Source organism: Apteryx rowi, unplaced genomic scaffold (assembly GCF_003343035.1).
Source record: "Apteryx rowi isolate R43461 unplaced genomic scaffold, aptRow1 scaffold_637, whole genome shotgun sequence".
In the NCBI taxonomy this organism is placed as follows: Eukaryota; Metazoa; Chordata; class Aves; order Apterygiformes; family Apterygidae; genus Apteryx; species Apteryx rowi.
In genome coordinates, this window is record NW_020450913.1 from 398,662 (window position 1) to 418,482 (window position 19,821).

Genomic DNA, 19,821 nt, shown 5'->3' on the forward strand with positions numbered 1-19,821 from the left:
ACAAATGTGTTCTAAGATACTTCAGTTTTCATGCTTTTTTTTTTTTTTTTTAATATATAAAATCATTTGGAAGAAATAGAATCTTTCATGTTTCATAAAGAGGGGAGTTATTACAGACTCATTTCCTAAGAAGAGGGATTTCTTGGTAGCTTAGCAGGCAACAGAATAATATAGTAGTGACTGGTGGAAAAATGCATAACAGCAAGAATAAAATAGAATACAGGAGAAGAAATTGTAATAACAAAAATGCATGTTTCCTTTAAGTTTTATGTATTCTTTTAACTTTGATCCTTTTTTTCCGCTGAATTCATTCAAAAAGCACAGTGCTTTTATAAAACTTCCAACAAGTACCCATCAGCAGGAGAAATTCAGTTTTTTTTCTTTCAAATGTATGCATGCACATAGAATAGGAAGTACTGAAACAAAACAAATGTATTATCTTTTCTGATGGAGAAAAGCAGCTGTATTTCTTCCAAGAATAATATTGTCTCATATTATTTAATGCTATCTTTCCCCAATCTAATTCCCAACCACAGCATGATACATTGCTATTTTTGCTAAGTTTTTTCTTTTCTTAATGAGTTTTGTGAATTCTTCTTATATTTACCTATAAAATATGATGGCAATAATGAGAAGTTTCTTATCCCTAACTCATTCCCAAATTTATTGCAAACTCTTCTGAATGTATTCTGCATGAGTTAGTAGCTGTGCAAACGTTATGCTGTTATGCATTTCTACTTCAGTGTATGCCTCGATGCGTGTCTGTGTATTGAAGGGACAGGATCCTGAGGTTATGCTTCCCATGACACCCAGCAGAAGAAAGACAATTAGTGACTCACTGTTCACTGAATGAACTTGCTGTGGATGCTGTTAAAGACTACAGTAGCTGTGCTGGCTCTGGCAATAGAAGTTTGCATTTTCTAGCAGGTTCGTGGTAAAGTTTTTGGCAGACTTTTCTTACAGGCTTTCGCTAAAGAACAAGTGTCAATGGCAGTAAATTGTCAAAGCAGGAAGGAGTATTTTGTCTGATCTCATTCATGATTAATCTTGCCTGTTTTGTATTTTAAAAAATAATTACATTCATTTATTTTTAGCATACTTGGTGAAATCTACTCTGCCTACGTAAAGCTTAACTTCTCCATTTTTATTAGACAAAGACCAGAAAAGTAACATATGTAAAATCTGCCCTTCTAGTCTCTGTGGCTGCTGTACCACCCTATGAAAAAGGAAACAAGTATTTTTATGCCTTGGGACTGGATACTGTGGTGGTCTCTGGAATCCTTTGGCCCATCTCTACCCTACCATTATGCCAACAACGTGATTCAATGTTGAGTTGTATGACATACAAGAAGTGCACCCATTCGTTAGCGGTGCTGACACTTGTATACCTGGCTACCTTTTTTTTCTTTGTTTTTCCAAGGACAGCTTGAAGGGACTAAGTTAAAATATAGGATTTACAAAAGAATTGTAGCAGATTGAAAAATATTAATTTAGAGGTAGTTCCCTAACCAGCAGAATCTGAAGATGTGACTTCGATTGATTTGTGTCTCATTTTTCCTTTGTACCTTGTCTAATAAAGCTTGATCAAATGCTGCAGCTTTTCCCTGAGTGGCGTATTAGCATAATTTATCTTCTCTTTTGAGCTTTCTATTTTCATTATATTTATGGGAAACTGATGTTTTTACTTAAACTGTCAGTATAAGAAATTGGCAAAAGCATTAAATATTTTGGGAAAGATTGGGAGACAGTAAGCAAAATGATTGCACTCTCCTTTTCTCTTTAGGAAAGGTTAAAAGTTAGAGTGAGGAAGGAACAGGGATGTTTAAAGTATGATCACATAAGCTTTTCCAGATTCGGATGTTTTTGTTTTAAGAGTTGCTATTCTAGCTGTTTGTTTCTCATCCTCAACTGGATTTATTACTGAAGATGATTTYGGAAAAACCCAATAGACTTTGTATTGAAGTGAAGTGGAATCAAAAATATCAAAATATCCTGTGTAGCTTCTCAATTCTATCAGAAATAACTTCCAAGTAAGGGGCAATAGAAAGTCAAGGCTGGCTGTACCGTAAATCACTACAGCTTCATAATGATTGCATGGCTACATCCTTAATTTTTTACTATCTTCCTCAGTGATTTGAGAAGTAGAACCAGATTGCTTTCTTTGGGATCCATCCTCAATTGTTATTCCCTCACAGGAGCATTTGTACATTATTCTTTTTGAAAGGCTAGATCTAAAGTCCAGTGTGTTAAATATTTTAAATGAGTGTTATAAAGCTAGTTGTCCATCCATTCATCATGCATACAGTAGATCAAAATTAGCATACAATTCCTAATTTAAAAATATAAGAAATGATCGCTTTTTTCCAGGTATTTGTTACTTGTTCTGATGAGTACATATTATCTGTCTCTGAATCTTTCCTTGTTATTCCTCTCATTTTGAAAATTGTAATCTTTCTTTGTGTTTAGTTTTATTCCTTGCCTGATATCTGTCCACCTTGCTGTCTCCTGCATGTGTTTAATCAAAAGAAAAATATGAAACTGATGGTCTTCATTCAGTTTTTACATGGTGTTTATTGAGGTTGAACTATGATTTATTTGAAATTTTCCTGCCTTTGAGTTCTCTGGGGCACGAGCACAGAATTGCCCCTTCTCTCTGTTCTCTATATTTTCTCCCTTTTTTTGTACTTCTGCAGACTCTGTCCCTGAAATTTACAGTCTCTTGCCATTTTAAAACAACTGCAAAGTACTGACTGCCTTTTGCATTCCTGTGTACAATTCCTGTGAACTTCATTGAAAATTATGTTAACATCATTACTTCCTGGAGTTGGTCATAGAAAACTCATGTAATCTTGTACATTTTAAGCTTCATTTTTCCTCTCTCCCATTCTGTTAGCTCTTCCTTTGTCACTCTTAGCTATTGGATGCTCATGAAGTTATGCCAGATAACACTGCTCAGAGACCTAGTCTGTGTCTTTTGTGGAGATATTCAGATAAACATATTTTTTAAAGTTTCCTCAAGTTAGGAAGACTTTTTATTTCATAGACTGTCTACCCTTTAAAACCTTAATGAGCTTGGAGACAGTCCACTTGGAAATGTTTTCCAGAAAACAAATACTGAAAGAAAAAAAAATAGCAAGTAGTTAGTAGAAAAGAATGGGTATGCAGAAAAATGAACATATGGGATTGTCAAAAATGAATAAAATTAGCAGGAGCAAACGTAATGATGTAAAAGTACAAAAGGAATAGAAAGCCTGCGGAAGTAAGCGAAAGGATAAGAGGAAAAAAATAAAAATAAATGTATAAGCTTTTGCTTTTTTCATTTTTTTTTTAAATATTTGTTAACCAAGAGGGAGAGAACACATTGAAAGCAGCAACTTGTGCAGTTTAGATAGTTTTTATAAAATGTATTTGAAATAAGTGAAGGAGTGTTTTTTCAAGACATATGACACTATGAAGAAACTCTTAACAATATTGGAGTCTTATGGCAATATCTGTCTTACTGGCTGTTGTCTTACACAGTACACTATAGGAAGATATGAAGTTGATAGCAAATAGGAAAATAGATTTAATAATCTAGAGTTGATATTTTTTAACAATGGATCTTTGTTAGAGGTTTTCAAAACTTACAGCTGTTACTGTTTTTTTTAGACCCTTTTATACAACAGTAAATATACCTAAGCAGTATCATCATCTGGATTGATTAACTGGAATAAATTTCATATATTTTTCCTTACCCAGGGAAATTACCGCTTCATGAAACTTTTACTGGCTCGTAGAGGGAACTGGATGCAGAAGGACTTAGAAGATATGACACCATTACATTTAACTACACGTCACAAAAGCCCAAAATGTTTAGCTTTGCTGCTAAAACATATGGCACCTGGAGAAGTGGATACACAGGACAGAAATAAGGTAGAATACTGCTTATTTTAAGACACACTTTTAGCAGCTTTGTAAATTGGTGTTGCATCTGTTATGTGTGAAAAATAAATTTGTTATTTCTGTGCATAACAAACACTTTTTGTTTCTTCAAAACCGTAGCTAAGACTGGTATTTTAATGTTCGCCATTAAAAATATTGATGTTTTTCGGCCAATAATAATGTAACAATTCATTGTACTGAGTTCACTGACATTCATGTTGAGAGTACGCAGACATAATAGAGGATTCAAAATCCATCGGTTTTAAGATCTAAGCCTTTCTGTGATGATCTGATCCTTGTTATAAAGTGGATAGCATGTGCTTATCTTGCTTTTCTTCCTTGGAAACATTCTGCGTGTGAAATGGCTGCTCATCTGCCCTCATTGTCCATGTGGAAATCCAAAAATACCAGTTTGAATTCCACTCTTGAACAATGATGTGGGTGGTTTTACACTTAGAAGATCAAAATTTGAACCCAGAAAGCGCACACCACCATTATTCTTTGCACTGGATCTTCTTAACTTTGGAGTAGTAGAAGGAATTTAGAATCAGGTAATACAAAGAGTTATTGGAAAAACTTGTGCAGAAATCTTCAAGGTCTGTGTAGATATCAAAGATGAAAGAACAAAGGAAATTCCTTTGGTGCTGGGCTAAATGCAGGTTTGCTGTTGGCAGACATTGATCCTATCACTGTGTGATTGATGTGGCCCTGCACTGGGGGCCACCAAAATGGCTGTGGTATTGACACAGCCATCCCTAGGTGCTATGAAATGGTATATTCATTATGTCTAACAGAACAGGGAAAAAGAGCACCCTCTCACATGGTCTGTAGGTACCAGTGAAGGAACACGTTAGAAGCCAGCTGGCTTTTGCACTGTTCCAGTCACTTGTCTATTTTTCATTCTGTGCCTTGTGATGATACTGATCGCTTGCCTGCTTGCTGCTCTGCTCTGTGGATCAGCTTATCACTGTCCAGGAAGAGCCTCCATTGTCAGTAGAATTCCTTGTCCAATAGTTGATCTAGGAGAACAAATCTAGGAGGCACATGCTCTTCACCATCCATCTTCCTAATAAAATCTTCTCTTGGTCTCCAGATCAGTTTGTTAGCTCCGATTATTATGAAAAAGTTTCAAGATTTTTTTTTTTATGGATCACAGTCCCCTTAGAGATTTTCACTTTGATAGTCTCTTTGCTGTCCAGTCAATAAGAGGTCTAATGAGAATCACATTCTGCAGATGGTGACAGCTAGGGAGAGTCTTGTGGCAGACTCCATCCTTGTAATACCAATGCAAATATGCATCTAGGAGAGTACTTCTATCTGTACGTTAATTCTGAGTCATTGTCAGACTGCACATTACAGTGGAAGTACCACTCGAACAGGGATGGTCCAAGGATAAAAATATCCATAGGCTAGACCTGTCTGATAGAATGTCTTTTTTTCTGCATCTCTTTAAATAAAAATGGACAATTTTTAGGGTCTTCTAATCAAACATGACTTTGTGGTCTGCAATAGAGTATAATGTGGTTTATAAAGAAGATTTTCTGACAGGAACAATAAGAAGTATCAAGTCCATTATTATTATATAAAAATGGACCAATTTGCAGCAGAAAATTTGCTACCAGTGCACATGCACTGTTGCTCCAATGAATGCATCATTCAAAAGGAGGAATGTGATGGTGAAGTTGATTGACAAACCAGCATGAGACTTCCATTTGAAATAGTACACCAGTTAGACACTTTGCCATTTGTTTTGTGAAGTTGTGAACTTCAGGAGAAAATGTACTCTAACATCTACAAAGCTTTACAGTACTGCCTTCTCAGAACAAAGTCCTTCACATTCATTTTCTGCTTCTGTGGTAGTAAATGATGCTTGAAAGGCCTGAAAATCTCCAGGTGACTTTCCAGGGATATCATATAGTGCATATATTGTTATGAGTTGTCTGATGTCCCTTCACAGTATTAAGTCGTGCTCCACTAGATCAATAAAATTATCAGCCTGCTTCAGAAATGCACTGACTTCTAAGAACCTTGTGAAGTCTACTGATGCTTGTTAAAAAGGATGATTATTAAAATGAACAGCCAGTACAGGTGACATATCTTAGAAGGAAAGTTTTATGGTTTGTAAACAACTGATGGATCATTACTCTTGATAGAGAAGATTGCCAGCCAACAGTAATAGCACACTAACACTTTTAAAAGAAGGAATAGTTAATTAGCATATAGTAACTGGATTTTTTTGAGGTGGCTATGATTAGTATGGCTCTTAAGTTTGAGTGCTTATCAATGTTTGGTTTCAAACTGCTGTGAAACAGTTGCATCTGTGTGGTAGTGTTAATAGTAGGGTATGAGGAAGCACAGGGCATGCACACAGTCCTGACAGGCACTCTAAGTAAAGGGTTTTTGTGGTTTTGGATTTCTTTGCTTTTGAATGAAACAGATTCATCCTTTCTGTTGGCACGTTTGATGCATGTTCTGTTTGGGAGATTATCACATTGCCTTTAGTGGAGTTCTAGTAATTCTCATTGTGGACTTGTTAATCTGGGATGTCTGGTTCAAATGTCATGTGCTTTAAGCAGTTTACGTATGTCACCTCAGATCTGAAAGAGACTTCTTTCAAAGAATCCAAATATATGAATGTTCTCTAATGCCAATTTTTTTCCCAAGGATATGGCAACAGAAAGTTAGACATTGTTAAGGTAAATAGCAAAAAGAGGAAAAAAAATGGCAAAGTAGACATGGCGTTGGATACAACTGTATGCATCAGTAATTGGCTCTGGACATTTCTAAGCATTCAGCATGGAGGCCTCCTTCCCATAATATATAAGTGATCCTGGAACTTGTGCAAAAAACTCTCCTCATCAGGCATGAATCTGCCACTGACTCAAATGTCAGTGCTCTGACTGAATGTATTTTGACCAGCTGATAATAAACATAGCAGGTTGGCCTGACTGGCCTTAGTGGAAATAATCATTCCGTATATTGTTTAGTGGGTTTTCATCCTACCAGAAGAGGGCATAGTAAGGGAAGGAGAATGAGCTTTCACAGAATCACAGAATCACTGAGGTTGGAAGGGACCTCTGGAGATCATCTAGTCCAACCCCCCTGCTCAAGCAGGGTCACCTAGAGCACGTTGCACAGGATCGCATCCAGGCGGGTTTTGAATATCTCCAGAGAAGGAGATGCCACAACCTCTCTGGGCAACCTGTTCCAGTGCTCTGTCACCCTCACAGTGAAAAAGTATTTCCTCATGTTCAGATGGAATTGTCTGTGTTTCAGTTTGTGCCCGTTGCCTCGCGTCCTGTCACTGGGCACCACTGAAAAGAGTCTGGTCCCATCCTCTTGACACCCTCCCTTAAGATACTTGTACACATTGATAAGATCTCCTCTCAGCCTTCTCTTCTCCAAGCTAAACGGGCCCAGCTTTCTCAGTCTTTCCTCATAAGAGAGATACTCCAGTCCCCTAATCATCTTTGTAGCCCTTCGCTGGACTTGCTCCAGTAGTGCCACATCCCTCTTGTACTGGGGAGCCCAGAACTGGATGCAGTACTCTAGATCTAGATTCTAGTGGTATTACTTCTTAAACTCTGAAATTCTAATCTGATCCTATCATCTAGGAAGTGGGATAAGACAGCTGCAATCCCAGTTTCTATCAAATGAATCTTCTTCCCCCTTCAAACAACGGGGTTGAACCTGCCTCTGCCCTAGCAATCAGCTGCTTGCCTTCCAGAATATTCTAACATGTATTGTGGGAAACCCTGGCTGTAATCACAACAGTCATTCTGGAAAGGTCATGCTGACTTCCTGACCTCAATAATTAATTAAGAAAGATATATGGAAACCAGCCAAAACCTTTTAGGAACCTTGCCTTTTGTTCAGCTGATTTCTAAAGCAATATTAAAACGTTGCCAGATTTTCCACAAAATGTAGAGCACTTTATTCCAGTTCATGTCATGAGTAATCGCAGCAGCAAAGATGGAATGCAGATTGATGAAAGGCACTCTTAGTGACAGAGTCCAAGAAGTTGGACCCTGATGGGCACATAGCTTATTCGTTGCCCTTATTGCAACTATGTGCATCAAGATTGTCAAATACAATTCCTGAACATAAGAGAGAACAACTGTCTTTTATAGCGATTTCTGTGTAGGCAACAGGCTGAAAAGTAGGTTGCAAGTGAGAGAAGTCAGTAAACAAGGACTGCATTGGCTAGGCCTCTTGGTAATCAAAAGTTTTTGCTTTCATTGCAGCTGTCAGTTTCTAGGGGTACTGGTCAGCTCCACTTAAGAAAAAATCTGTGTTAATTTACTACAAATTTCTGCTGCTACAAGTTCTTCAATTCAAATCCTGACAGGCTGTGATTTTTCAAGCATGTTTTATGATGTTATGCTCTGTGTCATCTTACGTGATATTAGTTTTCATACCTTTCCTTGCAGCCCCTACAGTTATATCTCAGAATGAGCATGTTTTCGGTGAACTACCCAGTAGACAAAAAGGTTGAAGTATCATATTATGTTACCATGGTACAGGCATACCTTGTTTTATTGCACTTTGCTTTATTACGCTTTGCAGATATTGCGTTTTTTACAAATTGACGGTTTGTGGCAACCCTGTGTTGAGCAAGTCTATCGGCGCCATTTTTCCAACAGTATGTGCTCACTTCATGTCTCTGTGTCACATTTTGGTAATTCTCGCAATATTTATTATTTATTTATTTTATTATTATTTTTTATTTATTATTATTCTATCTGTTATGGTGATCTATGATCAGTGATCTTTGATGTTACTATTGGTATTGTTTTGGAGCGCCACGAACTGCACCCATTTAAGACGGTGAACTTAAATTGATAAATGTTGCGTGTGTTCTGACTGCTCCACCGACCAGCCATTCGCCCATCTCTCTCCCTCTCCTCGGGCCTCCCTATTCCCTGAGACACAACAATATTGAAATTAGACCACTTAATAACCCTACAATGGCCTCTAAGGGTTCAAGTGAAAGGAAGAGTTGCACATCTCTCACTTCAAATCAGAAGCTAGAAACGATTAGGCTTAGCGAGGAAGGCAAGTCGAAAGCCGAGACAGGCCGAAAGCTAGGCCTCTCGTGCCAAACAGCTAGCCAAGCTGTGAATGCAAAGGAAAAGGTCTTGAAGGAAATTAAAAGTGCTACTCCAGGGAACACACGAATGATAAGGAAGCRAAACAGCCTTATTGCTGATATGGAGAAAGTTTTAGTGGTTTGGATGGAAGATCAAACCAGCCACAACATTCCCGTAAGCCAAAGCCTAATCCAGAGCAAGGCCCTAACTCCCTTCAATTCTGTGAAGGCTGAGAGAGGGGAGGAAGCTGCAGAAGAAAACTTTGAAGCTAGCAGAGGTTGGTTCATGAGGTTTGAGGAAAGAAGCCGTCTCCATAACAAAAAAGTGCAAGGTGAAGCAGCAAGTGCTGATGTAGAAGCTGCAGCAAGTTATCCAGAAGATCTAGCTAAGACAATTGATGAAGGTGGCTACACTAAACAACAGATTTTCAATGTAGACGAAACAGCCTTGTATTGGAAGAAGATGCCATCTAGGACTTTCATAGCTAGAGAGGAGAAGTCCATGCCTGGCTTCAAAGGACAGGCTGACTCTCTTTTTAGGGGTTAATGCAGCTGGTGACTTTAAGTTGAAGTCAATGCTCATTTACCATGCTGAAACTCCTAGGGCCCTTAAGAATTATGTTCAATCTACTCTGCCTGTGCTCTATAAATGGAACAACAAAGCCTGAATGACAACACATCTGTTTACAACATGGTTAACTGAATATTTTAAGCCCACTGTTGAGACCTACTGCTCAGAAAAAAAAGATTCCTTTCAAAATATTACTGCTCATTGGCAATGCACCTGGCCACCCAAGAGCTCTGATGGAGATGTACAACGAGATTAATGTTGTTTTCATGCCTGCTAACACAACATCCATTCTGCAGCCTGTGGATCAGGGAGTAATTTTGACTTTCAAGTCTTACTATTTAAGAAGTACATTTCGTAAGGCTACAGCTGCCATAGATAGTGATTCCTCTGATGGATCTGGGCAGAGTAAATTGAAAACCTTCTGGAAAGGATTCACCATTCTAGATGCCATGAAGGACATTCATGATTCATGGGAGGAGGTCAAAATACCAACATTAACAGGAGTTTGGAAGAAGTTGATTCCAGGCCTAATGGATAACTTTGAGGGGTTCAAGACTTCAGTGGAGGAAGTAACTGCAGATGGGGTGGAAATAGCAAGAGAACTAGAATTAGAAGTGGAGCCTGAAGATGTGACTGAATTGCTGCAATCTCATGATAAAACTTGAGCGGATGAGGAGTGGCTTCTTATGGATGAGCAAAGAAAGTTGTTTCTTGAGATGGAATCTACTCCTGGTGGAGATGCTGTGAACATTGTTGAAATGACAACAAAGGATTTAGAATATTACATAAACTTAGTTGATAAAGCAGTGGCAGGGTTTGAGAGGATTGACTCCAATTTTGAAAGAAGTTCTATTGTGGGTGAAATGCTATCAAACGGCATCGCATGCTGCAGAGAAATCCTTTGTGAAAGGAAGAGTCAATCGATGCAGCAAACTTCATTGCTGTCTTATTCTAAGAAATTGCCACAGCCACCCCAGCCTTCAGCAACCACCACCCTGATCGGTCAGCACCATCAACAYTGAGGCAAGACCCTCCATCAGCAAAAAGATTACGACTCACTGAAGGCTCAGATGATGTTTAGCATTCTTTAGCAATAAAGTATTTTTTAATTAAGGTATGTACATTATTTTTTTAGACATAATGCTATTGCACGCTTAATAAACTACAGTATAATGTAAACATAACTTTTATATGCACTGGGAAACCAAAAAATTCGTGTGACTCGCTTTATTGCGATATTTGCTTTATTGTGGTGGTCTGGAACTGAACCTGCAACATCTCTGAGGTATGCCTGTACTAAACTAACAGCCTAAAGGAACAAACATAAAGAAATGAGCTCCTTTTTTGACTTTCCTCGGAGACATTAAGGATAGGCTAGTGATCTCAAATGTTCTATCTGACTGTTCAAGGATCCCAATCCAGATTATTGAGGGAATATACACAAATGTCCTGGAACAGTTATTTCTCAACATTTTCAAATCAAAGTACTATGTAATATTTTGCTGGGGTGGGAGGAGGTGGCAGGGAGAAATAAAATCCATTCTCTGTCTTACTGCCTACTCTATTCAGCAGTTGGGAGAGATGTCTGATAAATAAAGTACTTATTAATCTACCAACGTTTTACTGTTTAAAAAAAAATTGCCTTGCTTATATAATTATGAACATTGATAATGCCTATAAAAAACACTGACAGTAGTCAGGAATTGGCAATAGGGGCATGTACTGCCTTTTGATGTTTTATTCGACTACCATTGGTCGGAGGAAGGTAGATTGAATAATATTCAACCTATAGAATTTGGAGTAATCAAAGACAGTGCAGAACATCAATACATTAGCTAGTTTTTCAATGTAATGTAGTTCGTTTGATAAGTGTCCATCCCTGGCTTCCAGACTTCTTGGGATTCTGCTCAGAATTGTAAGGGAACTAGGGGAGTGTCATGGCTTGTCCACATGTCTTGTGCAGGAGCACAAGGAATCGTAGGATTCATGTGGAATGAACAGTGTTGTTCTAAAAATACAGCCTTATCTGCCTGAATAACTTCCATGACTGCAGTGGAATCCACAATACCCCCCAAAACAGTAACTTTAGAACATATATCCTTGTGTTGCAAATATCTTTATTAGAGTAATAACTGTTGATAATCAATAAAACAAATGAGCAGGATACACAAAACAAATTGTGAAGATTATGACATTTTTTCAGATCTGCCTAGAATAAAGCCACACTTATTGAAGATATCAGTGGAATGAGATTTGGCCTCAAATATGTCATACATATTATTCTGAGACTTATTTGCATAATTTGTATACCATAATAGATTACAGTACATGTTATGATACCACTACAAATAATTATTTTCTGCACTTTAAAATGTTGTACAGATGGCTCAAGAAAGCTCAATAAAATTCAGTTCAAGAGTAAGTTCAACAAAGGGAAGTGCCAAGTCCTGCACTTGGGAAGGAATAACCCCATGCATCAGTACAGGCTGGAAAGCAGCTTGGCCGGAAGGGACCCGGGGGTCCTAGTGGACACTGAGTTGATCATGGGCCATTAGTGTAGCCTTGTAGCAAAGAAGGCCAACAGCATCCTGGGTTGCACTAGAAAGACAGTTGCCAGCAGGTCAAAGGAGATGATTTTTCCCCTTTACTCAGCACTAGTGAGACCACATCTGGAGTGTCCAGACACGGTGGAGTGTTTGGACACATCTGGAGTGTTTGGACACATCTGGAGTGTCCAGACACACCTGGTGTGTCCAGATCTGGGCTCCTCAGTACAAGAGAAACATGGACATACTGGAGCAAATCCAGTGCAGGGCCAAAAAGATGATTAAGAGATTAGAGCATCTATCCTACAAGGAGAGGCTAAGAGAGCTGGAACTGTTTAGCCTGGAGAAGAGAGCYTGGGAGGATACTATCCGTGTGTATAAATACTTGATGGGAGAGTGTAAAGAAGATGGAGCCAGCCTCTTCTCAGTAATATCCAGTGAACGGACAAGAGGCAATGGGCACAAAGGGAAATACAAGAAATTCCATTTAAACATAAGAAAAAACTACTTTACAGTGAGGCTGGTCAAACACTGAACAGATTGTTTAGAGAGGAGGCTCTGAGCATTCAGAGTGGAGGCCCCATCCATGGAGATACTCAGAACTCAACTGGGCGCAGCCATGGGCAACCTGCTCTAGCTGACCCTGCTTTCAGCAGAGGAATTGGACTAGATGATCTCTGGAGGTCCCTTCCATTCTCAACTGTTCTGTGTGATTCTGTGAAAATATAATCTAAATGTCGTGAATGTATTTCAGGTTCTAATGAACTTTACATCTTCTGTTCCTTTTTTGACATTTTTGTAAAACTTGCCAATGTTGTGTCCCAGCAAACTGCATTGCATTGGAGTGCCTACTACAATAACCCAGAGCACGTGAAACTTCTCATAAAGCATGATTCAAATATTGGAATCCCTGATATTGAAGGAAAAATCCCACTTCACTGGGCAGCTAACAACAAGGACCCTAGCGCAATTCACACAGTGAAATGTATTCTGGTAAGAAAGTCTATTATATATAACCCTTTTTGTATGTATTCCTTTACTGAGATATAAATATTTTTTGTCTTCTTGAAATACTAGTGAATATCCTTGCTATAAATCATGGGTTATGAATACTGTTCATATTAGTTTGGTGTGTTAACTACACATTTTTAGGGGAAGGAGGGAGGAAGAGTTTACAAGTTCTCCTAGTTAAAATAGCCAGTCATATTACTCATGTCATTTGCCTCCTGCACRGTGAGTTCTTTGTTGCGTCTTTTCTTCCTTATTTGCAAGTTTACTTCCAGTTAACTGTATTGAGCAATCTCATTCCTGATTGTTTAGTCAGAATTGCAGGATATATCTGATCAATTATCAGTGAGCCCTTGATCAGTTTACTGAGAGACTCTCCAAAAATCTTTCTGTACAGATTAAATAATCCTTCCTTCATGGCATCTATTTTTCTGCTGCATTTCAGTTTCATTTTCTCCACTGACAACTATAATGACTACAATCAGATGCTTAGTTTGATTTTTACCTTGTTTTTTATTCTGTGGAAATCACTGAACTTTAAGAATGTTGAAAAATACAACAGTTACAATGGAGTTTTTCTGTCATATTGCAACAACCTATCTATTTCTTTTAAAGTTGTTTCAGAACTAGACAYGTTGGTTGTAAGCTAACTATAATGACTTCTCTGTCTGTGTCTGATTAGCTTGCAAGCTGAGAACTTGTTTCTCTCATGTTATCTTTAACAGTTTGGAAGAAATCCACAGAAAATTGTTATTCTCCATTGTCTTCCTCAGACGTCTCTAATGCTGCTTTACAAAAACTTGACAACAGTTAAGCTGCTGGTTTTATTGAGACCACAGTCTATGATACTGCAAAGTTTTGTCCTGTCTTTCTGTGCTCCGTTATCTGAATGTATCCATCGTCTCCTCTTTTAAAATTTTTAAAAGTGAACATGGAACCCTTTTCTGTTTAATGTTTATACAGTACTTAGCCCAGTGCAATCTTGCCCAGTGACTAGAACTTCTGGGCATTGTGATTGTAAAAAGAAATAATAATGAAAAGAGAACTAAACGCTGAAAAAGTAGGTTGAATTTGCAGGGGTGGCAGTTAGGCACAATTGGTTGCATCTAATACTGAAATCCATGAAATATAGTGAAAATGGAGCACATGAGGTTTATAGATTAGAATGTAAATAGAGGCTTTATCATTAAAAGTTTCTTTACCATTTTGGAAAAGTAAAACTGCAGGTTATGGGGGTGTGTTCTGTGGAACATCAGTGACTTTCAGACACAAGGTTTTTATGTGTAATTTATTAAAATGTTTTAAAAGTTTTGTGTTTTGGAAGGATCAAAAATTAGCTTTCCAGATCACATCGATAAATTATAGCTGAAGAGAAGAAGCTTTTTTTTTTTTTAGTTTTGTTTATTTTGTTCAAACATGTTTTCCTCTGATGCAGTTAGAATTTCAGTATTAACTTCTGTTTGTGTTGTCATTCATATTTAGTCATTCTTTAAAAATGATTCTCATAAAGGTTCCTTCTAAGTTTTTTGCAGTGGGCTCTATACTCCCCCTGCTGAGCAGTTTGAATAGACAGAAAGTAAGCATAATGTCAGTTAGCTGTGTCTTGAGAAATATTAAAGAAAGGTAAGGGCATAAAACTTCGCTTTTCACTGTGATGGCTCAGATCAGATGCTTTTGAATACTTATTCTAATAAGCAGTATTCATGCTTTGGTTATTATGGTTTGTGTATATAACAACATTAACTGCAATTTTGTTTTTAGTAAGACAAATACACGTTTATCAACCTTTTGTGTTTCTAACCTTCTGTGGTTGTGCTAGTGGCTGCCTGTCATAATGAACTACAGTATGTTTTGAGTACATTAATTTTTTTTCTATCAAGATATGGCTAACTAATATTACTGATACAAAATACTGCGACATTTTTCAAATATGTAAGATGGGGCATTTTAATAGTGGTTATGTATAGTGTCTAAAATATGTTGATGTTTAAATAAATTAAAATAAAGTAATTTAAGTTGGCATTGTTAGAAAGTAAGAGAGTAAGAAACAAAGAGTCAGGACATTCCAGAGCTGAGGTTACTACTGCAGTATTAATTTAGCCAAATTGCACTTAGGAAATATGATTAAATATAGCTCCAAATGTATTTTTTTATCTATTAAATAAAACATACAGCATATACAACCTTGGTAAATTAACATCATGTTAAAAACCATAATTCTAGAATTTCCTGACTTTCTGCTGCTTGATTTATCATCCTCAGTGTGAGATGTTAGTTTTATATGTAATACTTACTGCATTTTAAATAATGCAAATGCAGGTGATTTATGGCCTGTTCATGGATCTATTGAGATCAGTAGGAAAAGTTGCAATTAATTTAATGAGAAAAGGATCAGGAACTTGTTCTGTTTTGATAAAAAGATGCATTGATCAGAGTCTCTTCTTTCCCTCTCTTGTTCTCCTTCTGTCCCCACACTGTTTCATAAACATGTTGTAGAACATGGTCTGGCACTATATTTTCAGGATGATTTTTTTTCTCAGTTATTGTCATGGTTCGAGACCCACGCTGTTGTTGAAAGTTATTGTGACTTAAAATTCTCTTGACTTCACTGAATTGTTCTGAACTGTTGAAGATAAAACAGTAGGCTTTCTCCCTATAGTTTATTTAAGCCCTTGTTTTAACGTTCTGCTTGTGCTCCAGATGTTTAGTGTCCTGCCACCTGAGTTCCTACGTTGTCTTGTTTTCTTTTCTTTTCTTTTTTTTTGGGGGGGGTTATCGCTTTTTTCAAGAAAATGAAATTTAGATTTTGTATTTCATGGGGGTTTGTTACATTGGCCATTTGGAGATGTCTGCAGTGCTAAAATGATGTTAATTTGTACCTGTTCTGTTCTTTTGCCTGAGTAGATGTTGAAGAGAAATCTGTCTAGAAAAAAGTTAATGAGAGGAAACAACCATAATGTGAAATTCTATAGCTATAGGCCTTAAGTAAGAGTAATTCAACATGGGGGCTTGGGTTTTTTTTTTTGTTTGTTTGTTTGTTTGTTTTTAAGAAAATGTGGTGGAAAATCAAGTTCATGACCATGTTATATGATCAACTGGCTAATCACAATACTTTTTAAGATGTTATCTGCTTGAAATTCAGCCTGTTGTAGATGTATTCATTAGAAATACTTTCTATCTTACTTCTATCCTGCCAGCTGGAGACCTTGACATCTCCTTTGGGAATACTCTGATAGTCATGGGGTTTTAAGATGTTAGAAAAGTATTGTGAGGAAAACCGTAAGATAAATTTGTGCAAAAGCAGAGTGTCCTAGGAGAAAAACACGAAGCTATGTATATCATGTTCAACTTAGAAAATCAGGTAAGAAGATCCAGTTATTCTCACAAGTGCCTGAGTTAGTCTTTTAAGGCTTCTCTGTAAGGAGCCACTTGCACTACAGATCACAGGGTGTGTATCAAAAATCGAATCTTGTACAATAATTGCACATATTAAAAAAAACACACAAGAAATGTTTGAAAATTGCGCATGCTATAACAAGTATTTGGTTGCGGAGCTATCTTGTACTGAATATGGACAGTTTATCTCCCTCTTGTTGTAAAACATTTTTAAAAAGATTTATGAAGAGGATATAGTTTTTCTCTTCAACTTAATTTTTTTCTTTTTTYTTTTTTTTTATCTTTTTGAAGGAAGCTGCACCTACGGAATCTCTGCTTAACTGGCAAGACTATGAAGGGCGAACTCCCCTTCATTTTGCTGTTGCTGATGGGAACATAGCTGTTGTTGATGTCCTGACCTCTTACGAAGGCTGCAATGTGACATCTTATGACAACTTGTTTCGAACTCCTCTTCACTGGGCAGCCTTGCTTGGTAAACTGACTGAATGCAAAAGTCATTTAATAATCAATTGTCTGTGTTTTTTAATCTTCATCTCTGTTTTTTATTTAATTCTACTCTGGCATTGTGCTAACTAATCTCTTAGAACAATAATATTTCAGTTCTGCTAGACCAATATTAGATGTTCATGTGCAGAGTGTTTTTTAGCTTGAAATTCTCCAAAGCACTGTAAAATGCTTTAGCTCAGCAGGTTATATTAAGAACAGTTAGGGCATATCAGATGTTCTTGCTTAGATGTTTGTGCATAGATCAGTTTCTCAGGAAACTAGAAATCAAAAAAACTGATACTCTAGAGGTCTGCATCCATCTGGTGAATTATACCTTGAAGGATAAAGTGTGCCAACATAGACCTTGCATTACTGATGTTGTATACTGCTGTGGCTAGCACAACCAACCAAGTAAGGCACATTGGTCTACAGCTGAATCTACTTAGTAATCTTGAAGATAATGATACTGAAAGCATTAGACCTGTGGAACACTGTGGAGTTATCCACAAGGAGAACCAGAACAAACAGAGAAACTATAGAAGATAGAGTTGCATCAAGTGAGAGCATAGAGAGAATATCAGATTTCTCTGAGCTAAATTATGATATTTGATATCTTCTGATCCTAAATTATTCAGGGAAGGACCATACCTTTTGGGCCTGAGGCTTGGGAAAGAAAGATATTCCAAGAAGAAGGAATGGCAGAGCCAGTGGCTGCAACACGGATTTTGTTACTAGTTGTTCCAGTGACTACTTCATTCAGATCTTAATTTAGATACTTTTTCTCGTGCCAGGATATTTGCTCCAACTCTTATCTGTCCCTCTGCTTACATGATTTCATTTTAGTCCATTTGCCTTTTATGATCTCTCTCTTTTCCTTTAATTTTCCTTCAGTTTACTTTTGGACTTCCTGTATTGGGGTGGGAGGAATGTTTTGTTTGAGGATTTTTTTTAAGCTTATTCCATATCAGCGATGCCACGTTCAAAAGAAATATACACACGAGCTGTGGTATTAAAGTGACATTTGCACTCTTTCACATTGTATGTTCTACCTTTATCGTTATAGTCTCTGCCCTTTCTGTGTGTGTGTGTTGCTCATTTACACACTCAGTTTTCAGGAGGGATGCCCTTTTTCTGTGTCCGTACAAGTACCCTATCATAGAAACATTGTATTTGCCATTGCAAAGAGGGAGTCCGTAAGCAGGGGGATCAGTACATACTTTTTCATGTCATGACTGAAAACTTGATTGAGAGGGACAGAAGTATGTGGATTCCAGAGGAAACATTCACTGCTTTTTCAGCTTCTTAAAAATCTGTTCCAAAAAGTAATCTGTCAACATCAAGTAACCAGTTTTGTGGGCCTAATGACTTATCATTCAGCAAAAGCTACCAGCCTCCTGTCCTCCAGTGAGGCATTAAAAAACTTAACGAGTAAAAAAAATCAGTGGGTCAGCTCATCAGCTTCTGTAAATAACTGTAAGGGTATTAGAGGATGTTATAGCTATCTACTGGTTCTTGCTGAGACTGTAAGCTCATTCATCTTACTGAGTCCTTGATTCTTGAGGTTGCATTTTCTTTCTTTGCGCAGTGATTCAAATGTTAATTTTTTGTTGTACTTTGAAATGTTCAGGAATAACGTGGGTACTGACTATGGAATTAAAAGCATATAGATAGATTTATAAATTTGAAAAACCTATAAACAACATATAAAGAAATTGGAGGAGGGGAAATCAGGAACTGTAAAGTAAGAGAGATAAAATTTAAAGGATTTACCCCTGGTAAATCCATGCTGACTGTTCCCAGTCACCTCCTTCCCCTTCACGTGCCCAGAAGCATGCTCCAGGATGACTCATTCCATGAATTTCCCAGGGACTGAAGTGAAGCCGACCGGCCTGCAGTTCCCCAGAATGTTCTTTTGGCCTTCTTTGAAGCTRGGTGCAAGATTTGCTTTCCTCCARTCATTGGGACCTTCCCTGATCTCCGTGACCTTTCCAAGATGACTGAGAGTGGCCTTGTAAGGTCATCAGCCGGTTCTCTCAGCACCCTTAGATGCGGCCCATCTGGTCCCATAGACTTGTATGGGTCAAGTTCTCTCAAACAATCCCCAACTTAAGTCTCTTCCATTGCTGGTAGTTCCCCTCCTCCTTGAACCCTTTCTCTAAGCACAGAGACCTGGGAAACCTTGCTGATGAAGACTAAGGAAAAGTCGGCATTGAGTGCCTCCACCCTTTCTGTGTCTCCTGTCACAAAATCACCCGCCCCATTTGGCAACAGGTCCATATTTTCCATGCTCAGCCTTTTCCTAGTAAAGGAGAGCTTAGAAGCTCTCCTTGTTGCTTGTGGCATCCCTTGGAGCTCTCAACTCCCTTTGAGCTTTGGCTTTCCTGATGTCATCTCTGCATGTCCAAGCAATGTTTCTAAACTCTTCCTTTGTAACCTGTGCCTGCTTTCAACTCCTGTATACTCCCTTTTTGCTTTGGAGCTCCATCTTGGGCTGCCTGCTCAGCCAGGTTGGTCTCCTGATATGTCTGTTTGTTTTCCTGCATATTGGGATGAACCATTCTTGGACTTGAAGGGTGCTGTCCAGGAGGACTTGCCAGCTTTCCTGAGCTTCTTTACTCTTCAGAGCTGCCTCCATGGGATCCCACCTGCCAGTTTCCTGCATAAGCTGGACTCTGCTCACCTGATGACCATGGACTGTGCTCTGCTACTCCTCGCTCTCCTCAGGAACTCCACAGTTCCATGGTACCTAATACCAAAGATGCTACTGATCATTACATATCTAACCAGTTCTTCTTTCTTCATGA

The 19,821-nt window shown here is 38.0% G+C and overlaps 1 protein-coding gene across 22 annotated transcripts in view; it reads left to right on the plus strand.

Annotated features, from left to right (window-relative positions):
* INVS (inversin) overlaps window positions 1-19,821 on the plus strand; it is a 116,459-nt gene that overhangs the window by 44,274 nt on the left and 52,364 nt on the right. For 13 of the 22 annotated variants that reach the window (XR_003256405.1, XR_003256406.1, XM_026084328.1 and 10 more), the window contains 3 exons: window positions 3,739-3,912; window positions 12,953-13,120; window positions 16,823-17,003. Coding sequence is in view for 19 of the 22 variants with exons in the window: in XM_026084328.1 (XP_025940113.1) it covers window positions 3,739-3,912; window positions 12,953-13,120; window positions 16,823-17,003 (523 nt within the window). In the remaining 3 variants the exon portion in view is untranslated. Of the gene's footprint in view, window positions 1-743; window positions 928-3,738; window positions 3,913-10,662; window positions 10,696-12,952; window positions 13,121-16,822; window positions 17,004-19,821 lie in introns of those variants that run through there. The other 9 variants (XM_026084332.1, XM_026084335.1, XM_026084339.1 and 6 more) reach the window with 5 other exon arrangements.